We start from the raw sequence: 24,050 nt of genomic DNA, 5'->3' as shown, positions 1-24,050 counted from the left end.
AGGATAAGAGTAAAAAACAAACAAACAAGGTAAATTTAGGAACAACTAGCCCATTAATCATATTTCTAAACAAAGTTTTGATTAAAAAATAAACGATTAAAGTAGCAGAAATGTTTTACAGTAGTCTATTACACATGTGATAAAGGGTTTTTGATTTAATTTATACAGTAAATAAAAACAGTTATCAGTCAAATATCCAAACATGCTTTTATTTAAACACAGTTTAAAACATTTTTGATAGAAGCTTAAACTGGCAGATATTTATTTATTTGCCTGTTAATTAACTTACAGTATATTTAAGGCATTTTTTTTAACTTGTGTTTCACCCAAAAAATACAATCATGATAAGCACAATTTATATGTAAGGTACACCATTTATTAGTTCTGTGATTCTTCATTTTTTAAGTGATGTGAGCATCAGAGCAGTAACATTTATCCTGAGCAGCAGAACATCACATTAAGCCTCTTCTTGCTCCTGGCAGTACATTAGTCCACAGAAACCCCTTCATCATCAGCTCTCCTCATCAGAACCTGCACATAGATCAGAGAACACACTGAAACCTTTGATGCAGGGCAGTGATGCAAACATTCAGCCGGAGATGTCTGCAGTTTTGCTCACCTGCTTCATTTCCACAGTGACAGCTGATGATCAAAGCACAAGAAATTAAGCAGTGGACGTCAATCAAAGAAAAGGTTATTTTAGAAACTGGTGTGTTTTTGTTTTTTTTCAAAGACCAACCTGCCCAGTAAGAGAAGGGGAACTCTAAAGATGCATCTACAGACACATCGGGGAGCAACTCAGCCAGCCATGACACCTCTGCTGGGTCATCAACAAGAAACTCCTCTGAGTCGTCCTCACACAGCTCCAAGTCTGCCATAACATCAACACAGACGTTATTAATGTACACTCTTTATTTGAGTCAAAACTACCTTAGATACCACCATGTTTGTTCTGGTTTGATTGTAATGGTCCCATTTAGCATGTGTAAATACTCTCTGTATGGATGTTTTTTTTTTCAATCCTTGTCTTAATAATCATTCATTGCTTATTCGAGGAAACCCTACTGAAATAGAGAATACAACATGGCAGGCACAAAAAAGATCTGACAAACATTTTTGAACATGAATAGATGTAAAGTCTTGCTTTAACATGTTGTTTCTCTTTAAACCTGTGTAGGACACTTCCTCTTCCTCCTCCTCCTCCTCTTCTTCTTTGGACCAGTCTGCAGTTGTGCCCTCGGTGACGCCGCAGTCAGACATGGACGAGGTGAGGCTGTTGTTGCGTTGGAGTCTCTGCGTTAGGCCTGTTGTGTCACATATATAGGCCTCTTTGTACAGCTGACTGGCTGCAGGGCAACAGAGAAATAGGAACAAAGGTAGATTTGGGTGGTAACAAAGGATTAAGTCCAATGAAAGATGCTTTGGAGGAGGATGAGAAAGTTAAACTTTAAGATGTTTACAAATCATGCAGCTTTGTTACAAAAGATGTCTGATGAATCATGGTGGAGAATCCGCTCTTACAGGATAAGAGAAACCATACGTATTTGACTTTAAATAGCTGATATTCCAGATGCTTTGTTGTTTATTGAGTTTGGATTGCTGTAAATTAACTTGAAGCCACTTGATACATCTGGAAACAATTAGGCGATATAACTAGATGAATAAACAATTGAATATACACAAAATAAAGGTTAGATATCAACGATCATGTTTGATAAATGACTTGAATGTTGATGTAAAATTGAGGTACATTAACATGTTCTCACAAACAAACAAACAGCTTTCAGCTTTCAGATAAGATCGCTGACCCTGCACGTCTTCCAGCTGCTGGACGTAGCTGAGTGCAGCTCTGGTGCTGATTTGGAAACGGTGACTGTCAGTGAGGTGCTTCAGGATGTGTTCGGAGTGAACGGTAGAGGGAGTGTAATACAGCAGCTTCGGGAGGCAGAGAGAGCCCACCGCAGTGATTTCAAACCTGCTTCCCTGGAGAGAGAAGAGGGAGACTTAAGGTACACCACCCCCCAAAAACAAACAAACAGTGCTGGTAGAAGAATCAAGACCCTAAACTTAAGTTGAAGTCTTGTTAACAAACTGTGAGAATACTTTGGTACACTTTGTCAGTATAAGTGTGTAAGTATAATTAACAGTTTACTCAAAATATAGTACAGTACTTGATTGAAATGTTGCTATTTTATCTTATATGTACTCTAGTTCCAGTACACATGATGTCTTTGAGACGAACCTGGAAAGTGAAGCGATCGATATCAGTCCAGGATAAATCATACAGGAGAAACTGCTTCCCTTCCACCTCCTGAAGAAGACATCTATTAGTTTTCATTTCTAATATATGGGAGTCAATGTATGATGGAACTTTTGGAATTTTCCTTAATCTACAAGTCAAAAACTTCATGTTTTTTTTGTTTTTTTTTATGTCATTGTGGATGATCCACCTCATAAATTTGGACTCCTCTCAAAACCACTCCTAGAAGGATTGAACTTTTCAGCTCCTTTTTCTCCTGCACAAAGGACAACAGATGAAGACGCAGTTTAAAATGTAACACATATGTCAAGTCAATGCTTTCTAAAGTACTGTTCATTGATGCCCAGTTCGTCTAAAGCTTTTTTTTACACTGCATTCTGGTAGTTTTCTTTCATTATTGCTTCTGTGTGTGACTGACTTTTCTCATCCCGTAGAAGGTGGCCGCTCCATCCTGCAGACTGTTTGCGTCTTTTATAAACTGCAGGGTGGCTTGGCGACGTGACACACCTCTCAGCTCCCTGTGTAACACCGGGCCGTGCTGGAGCAGGTAGTGCCGTCCACGACGTCTAATCAGCTGCAGAGAGATCAGGCATTGAAGAGCACATACACATATGAAAAAGTCCTATGATTTTTCAAGGTCAAACATTTTATTTTATTTTTTTTACCCAGGAGGGGAAGTAATCTTCTGGCAGAAAGTAATGCTTTCTCTCCTGTCTGTTCTCTCGTCCCTCCTCTTCATCACTGGCCTCGCTCTGCTCCAGATCTCCGACCTCAGCTTGCAGAGCTGAAGCTGCCAGCTGGAAGAACAGAGCTTCCTGATGGTGACTCTTTGACTGCAGCACCTTCTGCCTCAGCTCAGCGTAGTAGAGCTGCTGCACCTTGCTGCTGCTTTAACAACCAAAACGAGACACGAAGTCATAAAGTGTAATGGTTATGCTTGCATATCGAAGAAACAAATATCATTGACATTTTTCAACACAAAGTGCATTGTGCAGAACATTTATTTGTATGTGTGCAAAGCTGAAGATGCAGATGATGCACAGACTTACAATAAAAGCAGTCCACTCCCTACATAATACTGCACTCTCAGAAATAAGATGAACTGGACCTGAGTAGACAAAGAGAACAATTTGCTTACTTTGAATTCTGTACGTCTTCTACAGTTGAAGCTGAAAAAACAATCAATAACTGTGATAAAAGGCGAAAAGTTGCAGAGCTTAAATGCAGAAAAGAAAATGATGACTCACCATTGAAGACCCTCTGTTCCATGTTTTGCCAAAGTACTTACTCAGCTTTTTCTCCAAATCAAGAAACAGGTATTCATTATCTGAGAATGAAAACACAGTCTCTGAAGTGACACATGAAACTGTGCCATGACATTCATTGTTTATCCAATTAACACACTTTTTTTTTAACAGCATATACACCTCCCTGTGTGTCGGAATCCTGCAGGAAATGAATAGAAAATATTTTTCTTACAACCCCCACACAGATGCTGACTGACCTCTGAGAACAGCAAGACCAAGCACTTGGAGCTCGCTGACACTGAGCTGCTTCAACAGACAGTTCAACACATCGTGGCCTCTGGATCTCACCTATAAAACATCCAGCATGGAACACCCAGATTCAGAATATTGTTCATTATTAGCTTTCAGCTGGGGATTTGGTCCTGATATGATGAAGGCCCCCTAAATGAAAATGAACACAGCCTTCAAAATCTGCACTCTGTGTTCAATCATTAAGTTTAATCTGCTCTTTAAATGTTTTTTGTTTCAATGTGCATACAGTATTATGTTGCTATAAAAGGGTAAAATTGGAGGATTTACTGTAAAAGTCCATCGTTACATAAAACTCAGTCAAAGAGTTTAATAATTTGAGATTCAAAGATTAACAGTAAGAAGAACAATAAATGTCTCCAGACACACTAAAATCTCTAACATCTATTAATAATGGAAACCATCACCCATCCAAAAAAACAAGTCAAGTGATATGTTCCCATCACAGAAAGCCCTTTTAAAATCAAGAGGCTGTATTTGTGTCTCAAATTTTGAGTAATGCATTACAATCAAAGACAACATATGACAAATATGAGAGAAAAATGATAACCCACTCACCCCCACAGTACAGTCCAGGTGCTGCTTGTTTGGTAGAAGGATGCAGACTTGTCGTGTCTGTCTCATCCTCATGGTGAATGAAGCTTCTGTTTGTCTCAGACCTTCATATATTCTCCTCCTGTCCTCCCATGGGTCGACTACAAGTCAACCTTCCTTCTTTACTTAGACAAAAAATTACATCGACTACTGACACTATTTTGATTTTTTTTTTTTTTTTTTTTTTTACAAAAAATGCCATTGTACAGTACCTGTTTTTGAATAGTAATCTGTGATCACAACTCTGCATTTTATCTGTGAACCGATTTGCACATTTTAATTGTCTGCTCCTAACTTATTGTTTGTAAACTGTTTGTTAATCATGTAATGTTTTATGATGACATGTGCCAGGTCACCCTTGTGACAGAGATCTTGAACTCAATGGATTAATTACCTGGTTAAATAAAGGTAAAAATTAAAACCGTGAGTGGATGATCAAAGATAGTTGCTAAATGTCGATTAAAACATCTTTTCAGTTTCTGTCTGACAATATTCTGTCACATCAATTATTCTAAAAATGGTAAAAAAAAATGCCACTAGGCTGTTGATTAGGTTATAAGAGCTTTGTATCATAAGTGTTCTAACTGTATCATATACATTATCTTAAAGAAAAGTAAATATATAAAGAAAAGACACACAAGATACAACTGTTAGTCTATCATTAATTTATTTAAAAACAAAATCTAATAATGCCAATTGTGCTTTCTCTGACAAAGCAAGAAAAAAATGTGACACTTTCATTTTGTAGCTGGTGATTCTTCTTAGAGTAACCACAAGATCTCTGCTCTTGTGTTTATCATTTTTTTCTTTTAAGTTACAATCTACAGTGTTCTTTTGGATTTCCACTCAAAATAGCCTGTTAACATGCACAAAAAAAACCAAACAAACAAACAAAAAGACACAACCTAACAACACTACAGTGCATTACAAAGGCACCTGCTCCCCAGGTACAGGCATTTCTTCTTTTATCCTACAAAGTTACATAGTTGCAGAGGGATGTTGTTCGTGTAGCTTCAGCGGCGGCGGGTCTCAAAATTCCCCGTGAGCAGTTCATAAAAAGCGTATCATATCTGTACCGGCTCCATCGAGTGCTTGATATCACATTGACCTTTTCGAGGGGACAGATGAGATACATTCAAGAGGTAACACACGTCATCTCCTACACACACACAATCAACTTTCTCTGAAACATTATTCACACGCTAGGCTGTAAAATACAATTCTCAGGTTAAGTAGGGCTCACACTGAAGTGTCCGTGATTAAAGGCGATCAGAGGAAACATGCAGTACAGTACGTAGAGTGGTTTTTATTTTGGCGGAGTGGGGGGGGGGGGGGGGGGGGGGGGGGGGGGATTGTACACATTTCACAGGCTCAGAAATGCTCCTCTCATCTCACTCCCATTTAAATAACATACCTTTCTCTCTTTCACATGCTCTGGGTTTCATTCATCAATCCTACAGCACAATATCAGTGATATTTCATACAGACATTTGAAAAACCGCATGAAAATATGCAGTTTAACAATATTAAATGAGGTCGAGGGAAAGCTTTTAAATGAATTGTTAACAAGCAGTGTTGTAGACTAGTCTTTCAATCTTAATATGTACCAACAGTTTTCCTTTATTGCCCTGACAGATTGTGAATGTCGATTTTCTAAAATTCACACTGCCCGTCTTCACATTATCAATCCGGGATTTCAGTTCTCCTCCAATAATGGGTACAATTTATCAAACTTCCTCTGCCCTTTCAAAATAAACACCCACTTCTTCATCCTATCAACTCTGCGTACACCATGATTAACTGTTCATTTATGTTCATGTACAATGCAAAACACAGAGAAACACAAAGTACTGAGTCCTGTAATGTTACTTCTGCAGCTAAATGCACACAGCTGCTGTGCAATGACGTCTTACAATTAAGCTCAATGTTACATGAAGAGTTCTGGTATGTGTCTGATTTTCATGATTCACGTTTTATGTTGTTATTTCCAACCTGTCTGGATTTTTTTGATTTTTTTAAAGCAACACATTTTCCTTTTTTTTTTTTTAAAGCGACACATACATTTTAGAAGATTATTTTAAACCGACAGGATCAACTTTCTGTTTCAAAATGTGTTTCTATAATTCATACTGCTATTTTTCAGAAAGCATATCTATAAGAAAGACAAACCAAAGACAGATAAACCAGACAGGACTTATGTAACGTTCACTGAAACATCACTGCCCCTCACAGCTTTTAGTAAACAAAGGAGAGGAACGACCTCTCCTTTCTTCAACACTCCTTTTCTCGACAGTACAACAGAAACACTAGCTCTACTTAAAACATTTTTTTTTCTTCAGATGGATAACACGATGGATATGTACCATTTATTTTGTACCACACTATGCACCTATATCCAGCAAATGCCCAACCTTTTGAGCAAATGTGTTCTCTACAGCAGTGACGCCAGAACAACTTTTTATACAACAGGTATATAATACAGAAAAAAAAAAGATGGAACTCCCAAATGTCTGACCTCCCTGAAAGGCATATGACCACAAAGTGTCTGAACTCTGCACTTGAACTGAAGTAGATTTAATGGCTGGTATGAAAGCATGTTAAGTGCTGTGCTATGGAACATTCATTGACGAATGAGAAGTATCTAAGAAAACAGAGGTTAACGTCATTTCATCAAAAACCTATGAAGAAAAGAGTAAATGAATGCACTTAGACACTAGTGGTGTGAATGCACTTAACTGTAGATGGTTGTGATTTGAGGCTCGACTGCGACAACTTTTAAAACATACAACTTTGTTGTTTGCCATGAGTATACTTTGCACGGCTTCACTGATTTGCTGCTTCTTTTTTTTATTTTTATATTTCAAACGAGTCACTAACTCTGCTGTTTACTTTACCAAAGCTGTCTACTCTGAATATCGGATTCTGTCAGAAATGTTTGCAAATAAAAATGTGGATATGTACGCATCCTGCAGGAACAGATTTAAAGGTCCTCTATTATTAATATATATTAGTGTGCATGGATTTAAATGCACCCACATCACGGATTGTTCTTGTGGACTATGTACAGAGTCTTGTTAGTCCTCATCCTTTTATCAAACTCCATTTTTTTTTGACATATCATAGTGGAGAGCATTGTAGAGGATACATCAGGTTTACAAACCAGCAGGAACGTAAAAATGACTTTGTTGTTTATGGTAATATTTACCGTTAATTTCTATGCATATTTTGTTCATTCGTACAGACGAAAGGCAGCTTGCTTTGTCGTTACTCCTATAAAAGTTATTCTTATTTACTAAGCTGCTCGGGTTTATTTTGTGATAGTTTAAAATTTTGATCTTATTAAAACCTCATGACTTCACTGCCAAAGTTCCCCAAATAGAAGGTGATTCCGAGAGGAACCCCTCCAAAGAGCGATACATGGGTTTTATCAGCTGCGCAGTTCTAAGACAGGGAGTCTTAAACCGCGACAAAAAAGGGGAAGACTGGCTTCAAGTCTCTTCCGGCAAACAGCTAACAGCGACTGTTACATGAAGGCACTTCCTGGTAAAGCTTTCCACAGAGTAGCACCTGTGATCGTGTAGAAGTAACCAGTTAAAGCCCTTTGTTGGAAGGAGCCTGGGGTCTGAGCTGGACTGGAAGGGGTCTCGGTCACAACAGGGTGAAACCTAAGATGTACTGCAGGAGTTTGTTCCGATTGGCCTGAGGTAGAAACGTGCTGCTCAGCTCCAGAGACGTCACCTTGTTCTCTCTTCTTTCCTTCAGGACCTACAGAAAATCACAACACAGAAAAATCAACACCAACAACATAGTGTTCATAAACTGTTTAAACACAGTTCAACAGTGTTAACACACTCTTACCCCAAGCTCTTTGAATGTCCTCACTGTGTTCTTGACCAAGTAATGAGTTGCACTTTCACCTAGACAAAATAGAGAACAAGGACATTTGACTCTCATGAAACCTTTTTATAGATAGTGTGGTTTATACGAGGGAAATAATGCAGCATTACCATAAGCAGCTACTCCTCTCTCTGTGCGAGTGAGCAGGTATCTGAAGAGCCTCTGGGTGTAGTCGGACTCAGCCATTGGCTGACTAAGACTGTGGACGAAGATGGCCGCCCCACTGTAGGCCTCGAGGACCGGGCTGAGCAGTCGCTGTAGGAAGATGAAGAACTCCTGGGGCTCTGCGGCGACACTCACCTGTTTGTAAAAAAATATTAAAAAGAAGGACTTTGCCATTACTGAATGTTGCCTGATCAGATTTAACTTAAAGCAAGTTCCAGAAGGGTTGCCATAGTGTTGGCTCTGTTTGTTAAACTAAAAAAGATCAAAGTAAGTATATCTGACCTTTAAATAACGATCTCTCTGCTCCTCTCCAAAGTCACTGTCCTCGTCCTCCTCATCACTTCTCCAGGAGAGGGGCTCAGGGAACTTTTTGGGCCAGAGTTCATCTGTGGGGCTGGGACTCAGCTCCTCTTGGTCCTCCTAACACACAAACACACATTAAACCATCTTCACTATGGAAACAACCACTTATAGTCATCATAGTTAACAGCACATCCTAAGATGTTGCCAAGACTCTGCACTGTACACTGACCTCTGCCACATAGAGAACTCCATACTGGATCAGCCGGGTTACTGCATCATGAAACACCTGGTAGATGGTCTGACAGGGCTGTGGGACAGAGAGGAGGAGAGGGAGAGACGTTTGGAGTTTAGGGACATCACATAGATTTTATCTTATTACCTGCTACACTTGCTTTTCTTACAGTGCAAAGTTTAGAAAGATATTGACATTTGGAAGGACTTACTGGTGCCACTGTGACTTCATTGATAAGGAAGTAAGAGAGCCCGGCAGCCTTGCGAATAAGTCTCTCCTGACTTAAAGGGAGACTATGGAGACCATCGGGCTGATTATCCAACTCTGATTCGACGGCCAGCTCTCGCTGCAGTGACAGGATGCTGCAAGCTGGAGAGCAAGAAATGTAGTGAAGATGGATTCTAACTTTGACATAAAGTGATACATCAGAAAGACACAGAGCACAAGAACCTCTTGGCTCAACATACCGATGATTGCATCAGAAATGAAGACGTGGAAAAGGCAGTTGCTGTAGAAGTTGAGCTCAAAAAGCGCAGGTACAGTTTGGCTGGGTGCGATCGTGAACTCTCCATTGCGGTTCGCACAGCTGGTCACGTTGACGCAGTTACCCAGCAGGTGGAGGGCACGCATGACCACGTCTTCTGAGTTCCCTGAAAAGCCCAGATCAAAGTCCCTGGACAGGATCTCCTCCTTCATGTTGAAGAAGTCCTCTACCAGCTTAGACAGCACAACTCCCTGGAGGAAAACAAAACAGTTTAAAAACAGAAACATAGATCATATCAAGAAACTGTTGACTCCATAAATATTTAAAACAATAAATCTCAGCTTGTGTTATCTGCCGCAAAGGCCAAATCCTCAGGACATAAAGACTATTTCAGTAATTGTTCTCTGCTGTAACTCACTTACATCAGTGTGCCTGCAGAGGGCAGATAGTCCCCACTAATGTACAGAGGAGATTAGATAGGATGCTGGAGGAGTGAGATCTCTTAACAGAGAGAGACATTCATTACTACCAAGCACAGCTCTGACATTTGGATCACCTTGGTGTAAGGGAGGGAAAGTGATTGTCAAGAGGTTGATGAAAAGGAGGAAATGAGAAACAAAAGAGAGTAGAAAACTGAGGAACAGAGGGAGGGAAAGAAAGGAAAGTGGGTGCAGCTTACAGAGTAAGAAGTTATTGAGCGGACATGAAAGATAGCCAGGCTTACCTGTCTGTGTCTATACAGCAGCAGGCAGGCTACAATGTGTGTGGACATGATGGCTGAGGTCTTGTTCGCCGCTGTAAGGTAAGAAGAAAAGAGCATGTACAATAATGACCAACAAACAACAAACCCAAGAAAGCATCAAAGCAGAAGCCACCTGAAATTGAGCAGTGTGCTTATCTAAGTCTAAGAGCAACACTATACAGCTGGAGATAACCTGAATACATTTCTCCATTAAAAACAGCAGAAAATAAATAAAAATTATAAATTAATCAATAATAAAGAACAAGTCAAATAAAGCAATGTACCAAGTTTTGTTGTGTAATTAAGCATTGATTTAACTTTTAATGAACATGGGGTAAAATATCAGAGGCTATAATCATATTAAAAAGAGATTAGACCAAGAAAAGAATGGTTGGTGTGTGTGTGTGTGTGTGTGTGTGTGTGTGTGTGTGTGTGTGTGTGTGTGTGTGTGTGTGTGTGTGTGTGTGTGTGTGTGTGTGTGTGTGTGTGTGTGTGTGTGTGCGCACATGTCTAGCATAAAGGTTACTAGTGGTCATCTTTAGTGTAGTCCAAGGGAGGTGTTAAGCATGTGCGAGCACTGGTACTGCATTCCTCCCCTCTTCAGCTTCTCTGTCCTACCTTTCTTCCTATTGGCTGAAAACAACATGCCATCCAGCTGGATGCTTCCTGATTGGCCGGGGCTAAGAACCAAATAGGCCTAGCGTAGGAGAATGCAGCTGAATGAGCTGGGGAGAACCGGTTTCTGCAGTGCTACCACGGGGCAAAAAAAAAAGCCCTTAGCGATGTGAAGCGGATGGACTGATGCTGTGCTGTGTTAGATTTCAATTAATGAAGGCAGTATGATGGATAGCATTTCAGGAGCACTGCCTTTTAAGAGCAGGTGCAACTTTAGAATGGGGAGAAAATGAGACACGCGTGCAGAAAAAAAAAAGAAGATACAAGAGATAAAAGAGGAATGCTGAACACAGCAGTGAATGTGCTTCAATAGTGTGATGATTTACAATCTCTGATAATCAATTTGAAATATCAAATAACAATGCAAAGATAAGGGTGTGATAAATGTACTATCTGTGGATGTGTGAATTTCTTACTGAAGAGGACGTGCTTGGCCAAGTTGTTAATGAGTTGTCGTCTCAAGATGTCATCCGGCAGCTCTCTGTTTAACTGCTCCTCCTCCTGTCCCACAAACAGCTGTGCATCAGGTCTGGAAGAATAAAACCTTAACATGTTAGAAGTGTTATGATTGTCTTAACATGTCAGCTTCATATGTTGTGCATCATTTTATTTTTTAAGTGTACAGTTTCAAGCTCTGTTGTTGAGCTGGTGTTGATGAGTTGATTCTGATTGAAAACCACAATGAGAGCTATCAAATCCTTAAAGCAACTCATTTTAATTTTGGATGATGGTTCAGGCTCAGAAAAATCAATAGAAGGGCGCCCCAAAGTTTTGGGCTTCCCCTGCGCTCTACTTATTTACATAGTGCCTTTATGATGTGAACAGATTGCTCTTTGTGTCTCTAAAAACTCGGAAGCAAGCTTTATGTCCTACTCAATGGGATTTGTTATTTACCATTACCTGTCTAGACTTAAGGATGTCTCTGCTTACTGTTTTACTTCTATCAAGATAAAAAAAAAGTTTTAACAGCATCTGTAGGCACTTCTCTAACAGTTCTTTCAGTCGCCTCTACTTGCACTGGATCTGAACTCGTGACTTTGGACCAGCTGGGTTTGAAGAGTTGCTGTCCTTTTTGGACGTACTGTTTCACTGCATCAGTTTTATTAAGAAGGGACAGCGCTAATCTGAAGTGACCCATGCCTGTGTATACTCAAGTGCTGTGCTCACATAGCAGACCCCGCTGTGAAGTGGTAGGAGGGAGAGGTCAAGTCTGTGACACATGGGTTCATGATATTGCAGGTGGGACTGTAGGGCTGCTGGTTTGTGCCGATGTGCACTGGTCAGATGAGGATATAGATGTTTGTCAGAATGAGACGTGTGTGTGTGTGTGTGTGTGTGTGTGTGTGTGTGTGTGTGTGTGTGTGTGTGTGTGTGTGTGTGTGTGTGTGTGTGTGTGTGTGTGTGTGTGTGTGTGTGTGTGTGTGTGTGTGTGTGTGTGTGTGTGTCTTACTGGGCAGATATAATGGTGGGCATCAATGTGTGTTCCAGAGACACAGAAGGTTGAATATGACGGTTTCTCTGGCTGTCGAGGTACTCCTACATTTGACACACAAATAATGATTTAAAATACCAAACTCAGACAGAAAGATTAGCAGGTGATGGGTTTAGGATTTCTATTAAATGAAAACTAGATTATACAATGAATTCAATGAAAGCCCTTTATCAATACACAAAGGAAAGTTTAAAATTACATTTTCTGATTCCAACATTTTGCAGCTCTTGAGTACCTTTTGATGCTATAAAAGAGTTACAACAACAACTCCTTCACAGTTTTAGCTTCTGTGTAACAAGCTCCATATATGTAAGTCTGTAAGAATCACCTTTAGGGAGAAGGGCTGGTTAAAATCCACCCGGACACAGCCGTAGTTCTTCCTCAGCATCCTGAACACTCCACATGCTATCCCCCACAAACTCTCATTCTTCTTAGGTTTGCCCTGGTAAGATTCAGAAGTTTAGATTGTTACAAAAAAAAAGATAATCATCCCAACAATTTATGGATAGAGTCATCCAATAACACCCTTGATGTACAATCTTAAAAAACAAGTTCTACTAATAACATGAATTCTAAAACCTCTTCTCTGTTCTTTTGAAATATAAAGAAGAAACATTTTTTTGTCTAACAAAACAACACAAAACATTCCAACACTTACCAGCTGCTCACTATTGTAGTTGCCCTCAATAATACGATCATAAGAGATGCCAACTGGCACAACCAATACATCTGGGATTGACCCAGTGCACAGTGCGTCTACGACGATGGACAGCATGCCTGCACGCGCTGTGGATGGCTTACCGCTGCGGGAGCGGGTACCCTCCAGGTAGACCTCCAAAAACTGATGCTGACGCAACAACTCTTCAGTGTACTGAAAGAAGATTTTTTTAAAAACAGAGCAAAGTATTAACGATTAAAAGAAAATAGTTAAATTGAATGTGAAATGTAAGATAATTAAAGCGTATTAAGGGCAAAATACTTTTGTGGATAAAGTTATTTGCGGGTTATGTTTTCGACATGGTTGAGTGAAGGTTTTGCAGCTGTGTGCATGCAGTACGAGGTTATGAACGGTCAGAACATTTTGACCCCCAAACACACACTGCAGGGAACTGGGCAAAAGCCAAAGCAGCCCTGTTGAGTACAGTGCGCACGCAGCTGTCTCTTGCTATGTAGACACATTTGAGAGGAGAAGCTTTGTCCTGAAATGGACACTCGGCTGTGGCGTACAGAGAAAGCTGTGTAAAGGACAGAGAATCAGGTTCAGCTTATAGAAGAGCACCTGAAAGTACAGAAACATGTACTTTTTACTTGCTTGCATTTCAGCCTATGAAGAGGTCTGTCCAATGAAAGGTCTGTGAACAACACAGGCAGGACAGATTAAGATCTTTAACTCTATGGTATAAAAGGTGTCCATTTTTCACAATTACAGTAGCAAACTTTTCTCCTACTTCTTGTACGCCTGGTGGGATGTGTGGTAAAATACTCAAAGTATAAAGGGATGAAATTTAGGTCACAGTTTCCAGTTACTCGTGTCCCCTGATGATAACACTTATCTTAAAGCCTTCATGCATGCTAATCTTAGTGGTACAAAAGCCAACCTTTGTTGTGTTTATTACCCTCAACACTCTTGTACAAACTCCAAACATACACATTAACAGCTATTCTAAACTCTGTTAGGCCGGCATAATAAGGCAAATCCTTTAAGCAGCCTAGCCGTTTTCTTAGTAAGCACGCTGTACTGTAGAAACATCACGCCACAAGTCGCTCCTGATGATAAGCAATAATATTAACATAAGCAGTCATTAACATATATTCTACTTCAGGTTTCTTCATTTGCCTCATTTAATTGGTCTTGGTCTTGTTTCTGCACCAGCCGGTTTCTCAAAATCGCAAACATCAGGAAGGAAATATATTCCTTCAACAATAACCAGAGCACTGACATTTTACATTACATCTATGACTTATAAATATGATTTAGAGGTAGAATACATCTATCTGTGGTCCTAGAACAGAGCTGAAGTGACAGCTGACATTATAATATGAGCTGGATGTAGGTTTGTTAGTTCAGTGAAGCAAAGCTTTCTATCTCAGCCAAACACTATCCTACTTTCACAGCTGCATTTTTAGGGGAGTTTAGACAAGTTATACAGACATTACTAGAAGATAGGAGCAGTGTTAAACAAAAATAAAATACAAACGTAATTAAAAAACTGAGTCATAACTATGTGCAAAGACAGTGATTGTAGAGCATGTCTTAAAAAAAATGAAGACTATCATAAAAGAAAAAGAGCTGGGCTAACATTATGCAAGGAGGGCTTTTAACTCTGCTTCACTCAAGAATGAAAAGAGCGCATAGAGCAGAAAAGCACCAAGACAACCTACAGTTACATAATAAATCATGCTAAGAAAAAAAAAAAAACACTCCCCACAGCAAATCAACTGAATATAGGAACAGTATGTGAAACTTGCCTCTGTGCTGAAGATAAATAGACATTTGGGACTTACTGCTTGTAACAGGGATCTGTACAGAATGTCTTTCTTTCCATCCCCCGTGTCCTCCATTTTTCGTCGTATGAAGAAGCCTCCAAGTTTACGGATAAGAGTGCTGGAAAAAAGAAAAGTTTGATAAAGTAGCTTCAAGCTGCAGCGGATCAGAGATCGTATAATTTTATTTGGCTGAACACATATAAAGTCTACTGCAATCAATAAATGGCATTTTCAACACTAATAAAGTCGAGTTATTACTGCAACTCAATAACTATGGTGTAACTTTGATTAGAGTATCATTGTACTGCAGGGTTTGATTTGAATATCCTGTAGGATTCAAACATCTAAAGCTGTGTTGCATTCGTTCCTCTCTTTACTTATCGTTGATAATTTGTTTTTGAACCCTCAGATTTCTCTGATATTTTCAGTATCTTAATGAAGCAATTTTCAACTAATTTCCTAAATATTTTCTGTCTACTGTGGACTTTGTTTTACTTCACAAAGCATTAGAAAGTGATTCATGTTTTGGTAAAGATGGTCCAGGTATTAAAGATCAGTTTTTTAACATAGTATACCATTTGAAGGATGTTCTCAACCTGTTGCACGCTGTCTGCCTGCCTATCCTAAAGTAAAATCAGAGAAAGTCTTGAGGCTGTCTTGTTAAATTAGCTTTCATTCCTCTCTGATCCACTTCAGAGGATTTCCCTTTCTTTTGATATCAAACTGATGTTTGTGGTTTTGCGTGTGGCGAGCAAAAATAGACCTTATTTTCAGATCAAACTTGACGTGAGGCTTTTACCTGAGGATAGGGATGCTTAGGTTGTTCCCAGCAGCGATGTGTGGGGCTTTGATGTTGTGACAGAAAAGGATCAAGGTGATGAGCAGGTAGTCAATGTGGGATTTGTGAACAGGCAGGAACACCATGGGAACATTTTGCTGTAAAGACGATCCGGAGAGATTTTTAAATAAACAGTGTTTCAACATGCAGATGGATTTGTACAGTAGGAGAACAACAACTGTGTACAATATTTGATCTCACGTGAATATTCTATAAATTTACCCTGCATGCATCATACTGCGTTAATACTATAAAACAGTTCTGAACACAGCCTAGAAGACTACAGAAGGCTTTGTACAAAAATAAATATGCATCTTATTGTGTCAGTTTTCAATACTATTAGTGAAGTAAATCTTAGTCACTGATCGTGTCACACACAAAAAGAAAAATTAATCATGCTGACCTCTGTAGCAGCTTTCTTGACCATTTCCAACTGGCCCTTGTGGATCTGGATGCTCCAGAAGAAACCATTAAAGAGCCTCAGGAGGACCCATCCTGTCAGCCTGAACAAAATGGAGAGCAAGGATATGAGAGGATGTGAATTAAATCAATTCTAGTGCATGCCTAAGGTGTACTTTACTCTTTTTAGATAATACTGACTGCAGTTCAAAGTCCTAATCAGGATTTTAATTAACCAAACTATTCATATAAATAAGGAAAGACTAACTAAGGTAATTTGTATTATACAGTATGTACCTGATAAAGGCTGGTGAAATGTTGGCCACCATCTCCTGCAGGAAGGCTCTGGCTTTCTGCTTCACTTTGCTAACAGCTTTAAGCTCCTGGCCAGGTTTGCTGGCTGCAGCATCGAAATCTGTGGCTACCGTCAAGATAGCATTCTCCACCCTGCAGAAGACCAAAAGACAAAGATAAGGATGTGTGTTGCAGCATTCAAACACCAAATTGCTTGAATCCATTTTTTTTTTTCATATCAAAACTTCACTTTTATACATTTGTCCAGGTTTAGAGTTTAAATCCCGCTGTATACTGTCATGGAGTTCAGCTGCACATTCCTACACATGTCTCACGTGACGTTGAATCTCACCTGCTATTGTTGAGCACGTTGTCTACCACGTTCCGTGTGAACATGTCCTTGTTCACATCTCTCTCCATGACAAACAGCACATAACTCAGCCTGCGCGCAAGCCAGCCCCGTTGTCTGCATGAGCACACAGAGACACACACGTTTACAGAGGTGTACGCTAAAAACATCTACAAATAAGACACACTCCTAAATATGAAACTAAATTGATATGACAATGGATTTATTAACAACTCTATATGGAATGTGTGACATAAGTCTCTGGGAAACCCTCGATCAAATGTCCCTCTCACAAGCTCACACAAACAAACACACACACTTAAAGGTATAGTTTAAGCGTTCAGTTTAAGCACTTCACACAAAACTTTGGCCATTGTTGGTTTAAAAGCTGTGTGAGGGTCAGTTTTTGCCCACCTTGCTGAGCTTTTACTTGACACAATAAGGATTGTGTTGGACAAAACTATCAATACTAACTAACGGTCAATAAGGACAAGCCTATCCTGGCTCCAGACTGTCTCTGTCTACATGCTTATACAATGCTTAACAAAACTAGATGTAAACACTTTTCCAATGGAAGTTAAAACATGATGGCACAACTCCTGCATTGAAGTTCCTTAACCTTGGACTGCCTTGACTTTCATGGAGCAAGCAGTAAGCATCAAGATTCACACCAGACTCAAGTTTATTTTGTTTGGGGATAAGGTATTAAGGTGTTTCACTGCTAGGGTTGGTAACTGGATTCAAGTTCCCGGTCTTCAATGACAAACACTTTCAATTATTCATCTATCTACTTTTCCACTGTATTCAACAATGGTTCTCTTGACTTCAAGCCATTTATTATACAAAGGATGTCGAGAAGACAAGCACCTGTCTACACTGTGTTGTGCATGCTTTTGTTGGAAGCCACAGTTTAATGGTCATCAGAAGCCAACAAAAAAAAAAAACATGTGAAAGCTTGATGTGTAGTTACTAAAGTTCAAAACAAGTACATAGGTTTGCTTTGTTTACCTGGTGTGGGTCTCATTGATGTAGATGACATTGCGCAGTCCCAGAGAGGGAATACTGGGGTTGAACAGTCTCTCCTGGGAAGTTAACAAAGACTTAATGAGGATAAGAACTATACAGACTTCAATGATAAACACATCTTCCAAAAAGAGCATTACTATCGATAGGTAATATAAATCGTATATGTGTTTTTTAAGTGCCTAAATCATTATTAGACACTTATTCCAAACAAAAAAAAAAAAAACTCATGTCAAGATCAAGTGTACGAGCAGTGGAAAGTGAGACAAAGAGAGTCTGGTCTGAATTTACACACAGTAGTTCAAAACATGTGCTGGAAGAAATCATCTTGATCCTTGCCATTTCATTTGTTACATGTTCTGCACTTACTTCTAATAGTGTACATCTTCCTTACAACAACATTGACAGATGCAAGACTAACACTCTGGTTAAAAAGTATCTACACATCTATCTTTGAGTTAAAAAGTCAGTCGGATGAACACATTTTTATTTACTTGCTGAACGTCTTGTTTCTTCAAACATTTCCACAAAAAAATGGATTTACCGTGCTGTACGTTGCATATTTATATTTTTTTTCTTCTGAGTAACAGGGATATCAAATTGTTTTCCAAAAGTCTAATAGATGAACTCATGTTAAGTGTTAATTAGCTGTGTTGCGGTGTAATATTACCCAGCTCTGCGGTGTACAGGAGTGACAGCAGCGGCCCACAAAGGGCCTCTTTCTGTTGAGCAGACCCTCCTTCCACGTGCTGGCAACACAGCGCAGGACTGAGGGGCTTGTGCTGCGGTCCTTAAGAGACATTCACAAACAAAAGTAATTCAAATGTAAAGGTATCACATAACACTAATCAAGGCATGAGTGTGTAACAAGATTAAACACCAGTGAGCTGACAAGATGTGAACTGGTGATCTTGCTGTATAATGAAATTACTAAGACAATTGTTGATCTGAGTCTTTCGCTTACCAAGTCCTCATTGGGATGTTTCCAGCGGTTACACCACTGCTCTCCATTGTTGACCTGCAGCAGTAATCCATCAGACACCTCCATCGTCTCTGCTCTCTTTTACTCCCCCGTCAAGATCACACAGCACTAGCTGGCACGCTGTCAAGACATAGTGAAAAAATCTTCTAAATCCAGCCATCACTGCTGGCAATATTTAAGCTTTCATTTTCTGAAGAAGAGAGTACAAAACAGACCAATGGATCATTGTAACAAGACTGAGAAACAAAATTGGTGCATTGGAATCCTCAATCTCTGCTATATTTGCTAGTCAAATTGGATCACCTTATTACTTCATCGTAGAAATATTTTCATTATTCAACTACAATTCCTTTGAGTCATAGCCATTCACCTTTTAGATGACTTATTCTACTAAATGTCAGTCTGAATATAACAACGTGCTGAAGTTTCTAGACAAAAAATATTCTAGTATAATTTTTCAACTTTATGAAGAAATCATAATGGGTGCTTTAAAATGCATATAGCTCTCGGTCATCTGCCTCTGCTCAGCATTTTGAATAAATGATTGCTGAGCAGGAAGCAATTGTGACTGGACTCCCTTTAACAGGAAAGCCAAAGAAACTCAAAGCATACACAGGCTAAGAATAAGGAATGCTGATGCATCACCCAGGAATTAAGAGTTGGGTTGGGACCGTTCCAGTTTGGCCAGATTTTCTAAATATTGTCAGGGGAGGGTTCCATTGTTTCCTACCTGGACACTTAAGAGTCAACTACGTAATGGAAGGGTCCACTGTGGATCAATTAACAGAGAATAATTTTTACCATAAAGTGATTTACATTACCAGCCCAAACATCAGAGATTGACTTTCTTTTGGGAGAGTGATATTGCTACTTTAAAGAAAAGTTCAATATGCTTAATATCTGCCATATTTTTATCTTTATCATATTATCATTATTAAATATTTTTTAAACAAGTGTATAATTGTTTCAGTCAGATTTATACTAGTGAGCTTTTTATACACAGTGCTACTGTGCCACTGTGAACAGTGCAGCTAAGCTTTTCTCATTTTAAGAACTCCTCAAACATCTTCTGACACCAAACAACTGACTATGATTGTTTATTCCCCTTTCAAGACAGATTTGAATAATTTGAGAATAAGGATGGGGATTTATTTTACAACACCTGCAGTATCAATCAACCTAAGGTATATCACAGAATAATCAGTTTATCATAAGCGAGAAGGTTTGCCTGATTGCCTGTGGATACGAAGCACGAAGGTTTAGTTAAAGCAATAGAGATATTCAAAATTAACATTTCTGCACATTCATTGACAGCAGACAGCTTTGTTGTGTACTGCACACATGTCTATTTTTTTTTTAATTGCTGTAAGGGTTTATAACTAAATAATTTATCCTGGTCAAATTTCACAAAAGGAACGTTAAATGGTTCTTCGAAGTAAACAAGAAATTGTCCAGATTTGGAGTATAATTGCTGCCTACAAAATATACTTGAAAAGTTTCTGACTTCTGCTAAGTTAAAAAAAAATCTCAGTGGTAGAGTCAGAGGCTGTTTCTTTAACCATTCATCGAAACCAAAGTGTGCAGCGTCTGGGCCCAGAATTTCTATAAAAAAGTATGTTATTTCCATTGTCCCCATGTAGTTCCCCTGTTGTTTTTTCACCTTATAAGCAGGTGAATGATGAGGTAAATCCTTTGGAAGACATTGTTTTATTTTGGTTGTTTCTCCCAACATTACAAATTTAACGGCAGGTGTTGGTTTCAAGGCAGGTGTCTGGAGTCTGGTTTGATTTGGCCAAAACAGGCCTAAAACAACATACCCTGTACATTGTACGATGGCAAGGTTTAACTTCTACCAATTTGTCATTTTGTACATCTTTAGTTTCCTTTTCTGACTCTGACACTTCAGAGATTAAAAAGGTTATTATTTTTTAAAAAAGCCCACAGTAATCAGTGCCTCTTAGTTTTGAAAAAGGTTATTGAGCTTTTTTATGAATAAATATTTACACACCAAACACTGTGGAACATATGTGTTGGAAAAGAGGAAGATCTATCTTTCAGTTATTAAAAAGTCTGCGGTATTATGCAGTCACGCAAGACCCATGGCAAAAAAACGTCTCCTCTACTGATGATGGGGTTGTTGTAGTGTTGTTGTGTGTTGTAGTGTAGGTGATACGCACACTGATGAGGGGAAACTGTTTTTTAAAAAGGGGTCATTGACCGGCAGTACTACTCTTGATGGGGTGACTTTGTTGGAAGCAAAACAAAGATGTTGAGGAATGAGAAGCTAGGGGGGGGATTAGGTAACAGGCGATAGCAGGCCATAATGAAACCCTGAAAGTTTCCACGGACGTTGATGAAAAGCAGACCATATGTCACTTTTTCCTATCTTCAAATCGGATTATGTTGAACAACACATCATAGCAACCTATTAGGTTGATCTCAGATCTTAACACACAGATATCACAAGAAATTAGTGAAATATATTCTTCAAATAACTTGATGGGGAGGAGAAACACTGCAATGCCACGGTCTCCTAATTATAGAATTGTATTGGGCAACTACGAGTATTAATGTTTAAATCTGGTATAATACTCCACTAAATCACCTTACATTTGATTTGACAAAAACACCCCTGTTCACACACAGACACACACTGCACACCACTAGGTTAATCCGTCAGTAAAGCTCCAAGCTGTCTGCAATAAGCAGGTCATACAGGAGCGGTCTGTGTGTGTGACAGATGGGGTGTGCAGACAACAATGGCACAAACAGGACAGTCTCATGTCTGGCTTGATTAGAAAGTAACGCAGGTTTATTTTCCTTGCACTAAGATATCCTCCCAACCCGTGTTAAAGGTCTACATTTAGATATGTATTAAGTTATATTTAACCGTATGCTCTTCGGTTTCTGTCACCATCTCTGGCACATCGCATGTCATGCTGCCGAGCCTCATGATGCAAACCTGACGTGGGGGCTTAAAGGGATATATCCACCTAAGTGTGTGCAGCCTGTCCTTAGAGACCATTACAGTCTCTGTTAGAAACGTTCATCACAGAATGTCTAAAGTTACATTTATTCATGTTGCTGAAACAGACAAGACAAGCCAAGGTTAGGTGTAAAAATAGGCAAGTGGGTCTCTTGAACCCCAATGTCAACGTAAAGTTAACCGGCTTACACGAGGTTACGCCACTTAAATCAACCTCGTGGTGGTTAAGCTTTGTCCAGGCACACGTATGTTATCGTGTTTGCTAACGTTACATTACAGTAATTCTTTTCAAGGCGATGCACACGCGGCTTTAGCGTCGGTTCATCTGATGTAGCTTAGCACTAGCTTGCTACCCAAGCTCGCGAGAACAAAAAAAAAAAAAAAACCCTCCTTACCTTGAATGTTGAATTAATACGCTGACTCATGTCTCAAATTAAACTCGACGACGAAACTAAAGAAAGCCGCTGGGTCCTTTTGTTGCCCTTGTGTATCCTCCACAGGGCTCCACTCTCCTCCGAGGAAGAGGACGATGCTGCTCTGTCAGAGAGAAGATGTGTGACAGGAGCTCTGTTGTTTTGGTGTATCGGTGAACTACCAGTGGTGTCGTTTCGCCGGCCGCCAGCAGGGGGCAGTCCTGTGGTGTCATTTCGCTGGCCGCCAGCAGGGGGCAGTACTGCGCCGATCTGATCACACAGCTCTGCATTTATCACCCTGATCATATTTCCAGTTCCAATACAAAACAAACCTGTCTGGATAATTTGATCCCTTCGTTGTATTTTTGATGTTTTACTTAAGGCATATCTCTTTCAGTTTGTAGTTAAATCATGTGATATTTTATATTTATATATTTTATATTCGTTTCTTTAAAGATAAAGATAAACTTTATTGATCCCCCGTGGGGGAAATTTGTATGGAAGCCCATTTCCGCCAGTTAAAAAAATAAAAATGAAAATAATAAAGTCATAACAATGAGATAAAAAGTAGAAATTATGAGATATAAAGTCATAATAATGAGATAAGTCAAAATAATGAGATAAAAATTATGAGACTTTTTACTGGCGGAAATGGGCTTCCATAAATTTGTGCATTACAGCAGCTCAAGAAAACGGGACGGGAATATAATTATTAAAAATAAAAATAGAAGTTAAAAATCAAATCAAACATTTTTACATCAGTTAAATAAAAAAATACAATAATGGGATACTATGTCCTCAGTTCAGGTTAAATCACTTCACACCTGTTAATTTCAGCCTCCAGTTTGTATACTACTGTCAGTGTTTACTCCATCAGCTTTGATGAGAGTTTGATGTGATTCGAAGTTTAGCCAGGAGCGTTTGCAAATTGGTTTCAGGGACGGGAATATAATTATTAAAAATAAAAATAGAAGTTAAAAATCAAATCAAACATATTTACATCAGTTAAAGAAAAAAATACAATAATGGAAAATTACACAGTAACTACACTGGAAAGAGTTATTGTTATTAAAAAAATACACACAGTGTGTAGCATGAGGTGGTGATGCTGTTAAAGAGTCAATACTGTCAATATTGTTATATGTCAATATGTTATGTCAATACTGTCCATTTACAACTCTGTTTTTGCACATTTACATTTAATCTTTCATATTTAATTTACTACCATTTACGACTCTGTTTTTGCACATTTACATTTAATCTTCCATATTTAATCTTCCTATTTAAGACTAGTAATGCTTAGTTAAATCCTGGTTGTATATATTCACATTCTTAGTTTTGATATTTTTAGTACTTATTTACTTTGTATTTAATATTATATTATGTTTAGATTTGCTAACATTGTGTTTTAACTCATATTGTGTGTTGGATAACCTGCTGCTGTAACGCCACAATTTCCCAGTTTGGGATCAATAAAGCAATTCTATTCTATTCTATTTAAAGAAAAAAAAAGGATTGACTGTAACTAATATGTGTGTTATATGTCGTAAAAACTGAACCAAATTGCCCAGATACAATGCCATTTGCATTATTTTACAAAACACAGAAACCTACATAAGCCGCACACAGTCCAACGCAATTTAGTTAGTAGAAACAAACACAAATACAAATACAAATACAATACAATACAAAATTGTTTTAAAATGTCAATGCATAAATTCTGTGTATGCAATGCGCCATCTAGTGGTCGAATATTTGCAGTACAATCTATTTGGAATGTACCACTGTGCTACTGTGGGGGTGATCCATTGTTAACATTTAGTATGAAATAGAGCTAAATAAATTGAAAGACACTGCATATGTTTCCTTTTAACGAAGT

At 38.9% G+C, this 24,050-nt stretch overlaps 2 protein-coding genes across 3 annotated transcripts; both read right to left on the bottom strand.

The window, feature by feature from the left end:
* Nucleotides 1-195: 195 nt before the first annotated feature.
* On the bottom strand, nt 196-4,916 carry LOC132955467 (FERM domain-containing protein 6-like). Of its 2 annotated transcripts, XM_061028315.1 has the most exons (13): nt 4,375-4,916; nt 3,765-3,855; nt 3,508-3,587; nt 3,310-3,368; nt 2,926-3,148; nt 2,679-2,834; nt 2,451-2,516; nt 2,243-2,311; nt 1,809-1,983; nt 1,170-1,346; nt 740-871; nt 620-642; nt 196-531 (listed from the first exon to the last, which is right to left on the bottom strand). In XM_061028315.1, the coding sequence occupies exons 1-13, from the start codon at nt 4,444-4,446 to the stop codon at nt 487-489; spliced, it is 1,368 nt and encodes a 455-aa protein (XP_060884298.1). In that variant the 5' UTR covers nt 4,447-4,916; the 3' UTR covers nt 196-486. The 2 variants fall into 2 exon arrangements, with proteins under 2 accessions (XP_060884298.1, XP_060884297.1); XM_061028314.1 differs by having other exon boundaries at nt 620-871.
* An 822-nt stretch (nt 4,917-5,738) lies between these two features.
* On the bottom strand, nt 5,739-22,355 carry gpam (glycerol-3-phosphate acyltransferase, mitochondrial). The gene is made up of 21 exons (XM_061027534.1): nt 22,154-22,355; nt 18,755-18,892; nt 18,461-18,580; nt 17,776-17,849; nt 16,771-16,884; nt 16,422-16,571; nt 16,129-16,228; nt 15,687-15,823; nt 14,906-15,005; nt 13,059-13,271; nt 12,729-12,842; nt 12,359-12,444; nt 11,325-11,437; nt 10,216-10,286; nt 9,475-9,742; nt 9,219-9,376; nt 9,005-9,082; nt 8,755-8,892; nt 8,418-8,607; nt 8,269-8,327; nt 5,739-8,175 (listed from the first exon to the last, which is right to left on the bottom strand). Exons 2-21 carry the CDS (start codon nt 18,836-18,838, stop codon nt 8,059-8,061), a joined length of 2,484 nt encoding a protein of 827 aa, XP_060883517.1. The 5' UTR covers nt 18,839-18,892; nt 22,154-22,355; the 3' UTR covers nt 5,739-8,058.
* Nucleotides 22,356-24,050: the final 1,695 nt, after the last annotated feature.

The sequence above is a fragment of the Labrus mixtus genome, chromosome 21, assembly GCF_963584025.1.
Source record: "Labrus mixtus chromosome 21, fLabMix1.1, whole genome shotgun sequence".
NCBI lineage: Eukaryota > Metazoa > Chordata > Actinopteri > Labriformes > Labridae > Labrus > Labrus mixtus.
The sequence above is the reverse complement of the archived record's forward strand: the minus strand, read 5'-3'. Positions and strand labels throughout refer to the sequence as shown.